This window comes from Rhinoraja longicauda, chromosome 3 (assembly GCF_053455715.1).
Source record: "Rhinoraja longicauda isolate Sanriku21f chromosome 3, sRhiLon1.1, whole genome shotgun sequence".
NCBI classification, from domain to species: domain Eukaryota; kingdom Metazoa; phylum Chordata; class Chondrichthyes; order Rajiformes; family Arhynchobatidae; genus Rhinoraja; species Rhinoraja longicauda.
The window spans coordinates 27,765,857-27,771,465 of record NC_135955.1 but is presented as its reverse complement, the minus strand read 5'-3'; the positions used below and the strand labels follow the sequence as shown (position 1 = coordinate 27,771,465).

At 47.6% G+C, this 5,609-nt stretch overlaps 1 protein-coding gene across 1 annotated transcript; it reads right to left on the bottom strand.

Annotated features, from left to right (window-relative positions):
- Positions 1-2,913: 2,913 nt before the first annotated feature.
- LOC144590771 (actin-like protein 7A) lies at positions 2,914-4,221 on the bottom strand. The gene has a single exon (XM_078395191.1). The coding sequence runs from the start codon at positions 4,153-4,155 to the stop codon at positions 2,914-2,916; it is 1,242 nt and encodes a 413-aa protein (XP_078251317.1). The 5' UTR covers positions 4,156-4,221.
- Between the last annotated feature and the right edge of the window lie 1,388 nt (positions 4,222-5,609).

Genomic DNA, 5,609 nt, shown 5'->3' with positions numbered 1-5,609 from the left:
TCCTGCCTGACTGATGAATTACTCCAGCATCTGCTTTTCCTGGTGTCTATCTTTTCCAACCCTGATGTTGGAGTTGCCCACTTTGCTGCTCTGTATCCCAGGAGGCAATGTTCTCCAGGTTGGAGTAGAGGTCCTGGCTTCTTGCGTAGGGCGGGCACAGGCTAACGTTGTAGGTCAAGAGTAGACATCCAGGCCAGGGCAGCATTAGTTGCTGGGTGGATGGTCTTGATGCCACCAGGGAAAAGCCTCAGTGAGCAGTCATTCACGATGTGTCAGATGGTCTGGTCTGGATTTCCCGTTGCAAGCAGGGCTGTCTGTCATCTCCCACTTGTGCAGGTGATGGGCTGTTCTTGCATGGAGGGAGCGGATCCTGTTCAGGGTTAGCCATTGCTTGCGAGGGAGGTCAAATCCCGGTGGTTTCACTGTGGAGTCTGTGATGACCTCTCTGTTGTTGGTGTTGGCATCTTTCCAAGCTATGCACCACTCAGTCTTGGGGTCAAAGTCTTCCAGGGATTTGGCTGAAGACCAGAAGGGTTTGCGGGACTTCAGGCGCATGTTGGGCAGATTATTCAAGTCATCATGGATGGGAAGGTCTGGGTTAGTCTAGATGGTGCACCAATCTTTCAACATCCTCTCCCTTCTTTGTATGCTAGGAGGGGCGATGTGAGAGAGGCCAGGGAGCCACTGCAAAGGCGCTGACTTAAGTGTTCCTACGATGACCCGCATTGCAGAGTTAAGGACAGTGTCAACTCGTTTGGTGTGGCAACTATTAGCCGTGGCTACATCGGTTGTGCATCAGCTACCATGGGAACTGGGCCTCCCTTAGAACATATGCACACACACACATGTGTGGGATCAGGATGTCCTTGCTCACTGCTTTTTCCATTTGCCTTTTGACCCCTCTCACCCTCAATACTACTCAGCCCTGACCTTTACCTTAATCCCTTCTCCCCAAACTTTACATGGCCATCTACACCCAGCCTCCCAATCTACTGTAAACCAAGAACAGAGATGACTTTGTCAAGAGCAGAGAGGCAATCAGTACATGCTGGGAGGAACAGTTGGATGACTACAATTCTAAATGTGTACTTGCCTTGAGTGCTCTTGAGTCTATGCCACAGCAATCTATTTTGTTGATTTTGTTTTCATCACCATGATTGATAAAAAAGGCCATTAGGCCAACTGAAATGTTCACAGTAGAGAATTCATAATAACATTCTTTGTGCCAACTCAACATTTGTTGTGGAAATCAAGATATTAAACCCAGATCTACTCTTGAAACCTCATGATCTACTGGGCAGCAGTCATCCCACTCCTAGGTTAACCCTCCAGCCTGTTTAGTTTAGAGATACAGCGCGGAATCAGGCCCTTCGGCCCACCGAGTCCGCACCGACTAGCGATCCCCGTACATTAACACAACGCACCCTTTACATTTATTCCAAGTCAATTAACTTACATACCTGTAGGTCTTTGGAGTGTGGGAGGCCACACTTCTCCGAAGATCTCGGAGAAACCCCACGCGGTCACGGGGCGAAGGTACAAATTCCGTACGGACAGCCCCCGTAGTCAGGATCGAACCCACGACTCTGGCGCTGAAAGCGCCGTGGGGCAGCAACTCTATCGCTGCGCCATTGCTAGTTACACAGATGGTTCCACCGGACAGGTTAATGTCATCTATTGCCCTACTCCAGACTCCAGAAGCAGATATTTTCGTTTAAATTCAGACACCATGGTAGAGTTGGTGTCTTACTTGGCGCAGTGGTAGAGTTGCTGCCTTACAGCGAATGCAGCGCCGGAGACCCGAGTTCTTCGGTTTCCTCCCACTCCAAAGATGTAGGTTAAATTGGTAAATGTAAAAATTGTCCCTAGTGTGGGAATCGCTGGTCGGCACGGACCCGGTGGGCCGAAAGGGTCTGTTTCCGCGCTGTATCTCTATACTAAACTAAAAACCAAGAAAAACATTCAAGGATGTTCTCCAACTTCAATCCAGAATTAGTTTACATTTTATTAATGATAAAAGCAGGTACAAATGGGCGGGTACAACTCGAGCAAACTAATATGAACGGTTGCATATTTTAAAATATGATTTAGGTTGAAAGAAATGGCAAAGAGACAGTGAATGCTGTTTATGTGTCTGAAGAAGGGTCTCGACCTGAAACGTCACCCATTCCTTCTCTCCAGAGATGTTGCCTGACCCGCAGAGTTACTCCAGTATTTTATGATACCTTCGATTTGTACCAGCATCTGCAGTTATTTTCCCACACTACGTGAATGCTCTGTTTATCATTTTCCCAAATCATATAGATTTTGTGGCCATTGTTGTGGATTGGAGAATAGCAAATCTGACCCCAGTATTTTGAGAAAAGAAAACAAGATCCTACAAATTCTGTTAACATAACACCAGTAGCAGGGAAATTTATCTTGGAGATAATAAGACTGAGCAGAGTCAACCTGGATTTACGAAACAGAACGTTTGAGAATTCTACCAAGAGTTGAAAATGTGACTGATCGAATATATGAGGGGGGGCCTGTGAAGGTGATATATTTGGACTTTTAACTGGCAGTTGATCCACAAGTTAGAACCTGTGTCGTTTGGGGTAATGTACTTATTTATCAGGCAGAAACCAATGAGGGGCAATACATGTATCTAATGCAGGGTGCAATTAGTAGGTTACCACGGGAATTGGTGCTTGGGTCCCAGGTATTCATGATTTGGCTGAGATGGTCAAATTGATCTGGGCCACTGGTAAATACTAATGAATCGGGCAAAGCAAATAATTGAGAAATGCTTTATTATGTTAAGAACATGCTGCGTTTTGATCCGGTATAAATCATGATAAATTAAATGAGGCGATGTGTTTGAATACCGGTCAAGTATTAAAATATGTTCACGAAAGTCCAGCAAAAAAAGTTTCAGAAACATTTGCGGTAAACAGCAAATGGACCTCTCTCGTCATAATCTCTCTTGCGCACCCAGAGCTGCTGGAAGGATTTGAGGGAAGCCATGATTGACCCTCCAAGCCAGACCGAGTACTTCCTCTCGGGGATGCAGTGCACAGTGGGGTTCATGCCCTTCTCCATCTTGTTCATCTCCTTCTGCAGGCGGTCGGAGAAGCCGTCGAACATGGTGGAGCCCCCGCACAGCAGGATGTTGCTGTACATGTCGTACTTGAGGTTGCTGTCACACATGTCCAAGCTGTGCAGGGCCAGGGAGTGGATGCCGGGCTCCTTGGAGCCCATCAGGGAGGGGTTGAAGAGGGCCTCGGGGCAGCGGAACCTCTCCTTGCCGATGGTAATGACATGCCCGTCCGGCAGCTCGTACTCCACCATGTACTCGTTGACGTCCAGGTTGAGGTCCTGCTCGAAGTTGAGGGCGGTGTAGCAGCACTTCTTCTTGATGTCCTCCACGATGTGCAGGCTCTTCTCGGTGAACCTGCTGCCCGCCTCGTTGAGCAGCTTCAGCAGGTAGTCGCTGAGGTCGGCGCCGCCATAGTCGGCCCTGCCCGTCACATGGGGCATGTTGTAGCCTTCGTGGACGGGCACCACATGGGTGACGCCGTAGCCGCACTCCACCACCAGGCCGGTGGTGCGGCCGTACGAGTAGAGCGACAGGATGGACTGGTAAGCGATGTGCAGCGCCGGCGTGCTGAAGGTCTCGAAGAGGATCTCGGCCATCTTCTCCCTGTTGGTGGCGGGGCTGAGGGGAGGGTCGGCCAACATCACGGCGTGTTCCTCGGGCAGGATCTTCATGGCCTTGTAGAAGATGTGAGCCCAGATGGCCTCCACCCCGTCCCAGTCCACCACGATGCCGTGCCTCAGGGGGTTGATCAGCTTCAGCTTGGGATCCGGCCTGGCCAGCTCGTCTCCCACGAAGTTCTCCTGGCGGTTGTCTCCGGTCTTGGCGCTCATCTGCACGGGCCTGCCCACCATGGAGGACAGCACCACCGAGGGCCGCGGCTGCCCGGCGTAGCCCGCCTTGCAGTAACCCGTGCCCAGGTCAATCATCACCGACCTGATCTCCTTCACCGCCCTCCCTGGCTTCACCTCCATGGACTTGACGCTCTGGGACAGCCTGGAGGCGGATTTCTGGGCTCTGGGCGGCGGCGGCGGCGTGCTTTCCTTCCTGGGCATCTGTGCTGCTGGTTTGGTCACCATCCTTCGTGCTCTTCACCTCACCGAAGCACCGCTCCTATAGTTCGGTCGTATTGTAATCTGCAAACGGTGAGACACGGATGTGCTTTCCTTATTGCCCACTCAGCCCTTTTTGTATGGCTTAACTGGTATCTCCAGGGAGACCAGGCCACAGGCATTACCGGGTCATCTCACCCTCACACCCAGCTCCTTCAGTGACGATTTAATGTCCCATGACGCCTGTGATCCTCTGTCAGTGCAAACTTACCCTCCTTGTACACCTCTGTTCATTTCCAGATATGTGCAGGATTGAAAAGTGGGGTGTAGAAAAATGCATGATAGGTGAATTTTCATCTGGTCCCAATCTTTAGATTCCCCCCCCACCAGGGCCTTTCCTCGACTTTGTCTGTAAAATACTCCTTCATCCTGATTACTACCCACTAGAAAAAAACAATTAATTATCTAATAACTTTAGTATATCGTCGATATCAGAGGAAAGCGTCATTGTTGCAATTATAATTGATATGAACAAATGCACCTGTTGTACATGGCACCAGTTGTCACGAAGTGTTGGGCTATGCAGCTGTTTTCACCAGGAAAAGTAGTGTTCTGTGTAAGAACAAGCCATTTGCAGTCAGTACTGTATTCTTTGCACATTGGCTGATGGATTGTTAGCAGTTTAAAAAAAAAAAGATTCTATAGTACTCAACAAGCAAGGCTTTATCCGAGGAAAGAAGGTAATGTTTCAAGTCAAGACCTTTTTTATCGGATTTGGGACATTAAAAATAAAGCTAGCTCTATACTACGGTCAGGCAAACGCCTCCGCTGTCATGCTGTGAAAACGGAGAGGATGAGACGGAGTTTCTTGCCACAGGCCATCAGGACTGTTAACTATTATAACTCCAGGGAATTAAAAAAAAAATCTATTCTAATTTATATGCTGTAATTGTAAAAAAAAAATTGCACAATCCGCAGGCATTGCCACTTTCATTTCACTGCACATCGTGTATGTGACAAATAAACTTGACTTGACGACTTGAGTCTAATAGCATTGAAGAAAGCAAGAATTAAATAACAAAAGGGAAATAAAACAGTGATGGGCCAAGTAAAGAAAATTAAAATGAGACTAAGGAATTGAAATGGGAATGGATGAATCATTAAATGAAGCTGTTTAATTTGTGGTTTGATGAAAGATGATAAGGTGTTTTTCTTGTGTTTATAGTTAGCTTTGTTGGAATAGTGTAGAAAGGCGACAAAGAGGGTGGTGAGAGAGGAATATTGAATAAAAATTAGAGGTTTTTCCACAAAGCAGTCACTTGTTCAGTGTTTATTCCTTCTAGATCAGATCTGTCTATATTTTGAGCTGTTAATTTAGTTAATGGTGCCTTGTAAAAGCACATTATTATAAATGGACCTTGAATGACATAATGAAGTCAACGTCTGGCCATAATAAAGAGATTAATTAGCTGTGTCCTGTA

Bases quoted from the DNA above. Each gene is read 5' to 3' on its own strand.
- LOC144590771 (XM_078395191.1), bottom strand. From the start codon at position 4,155: ATGGTGACCAAACCAGCAGCACAGATGCCCAGGAAGGAAAGCACGCCG.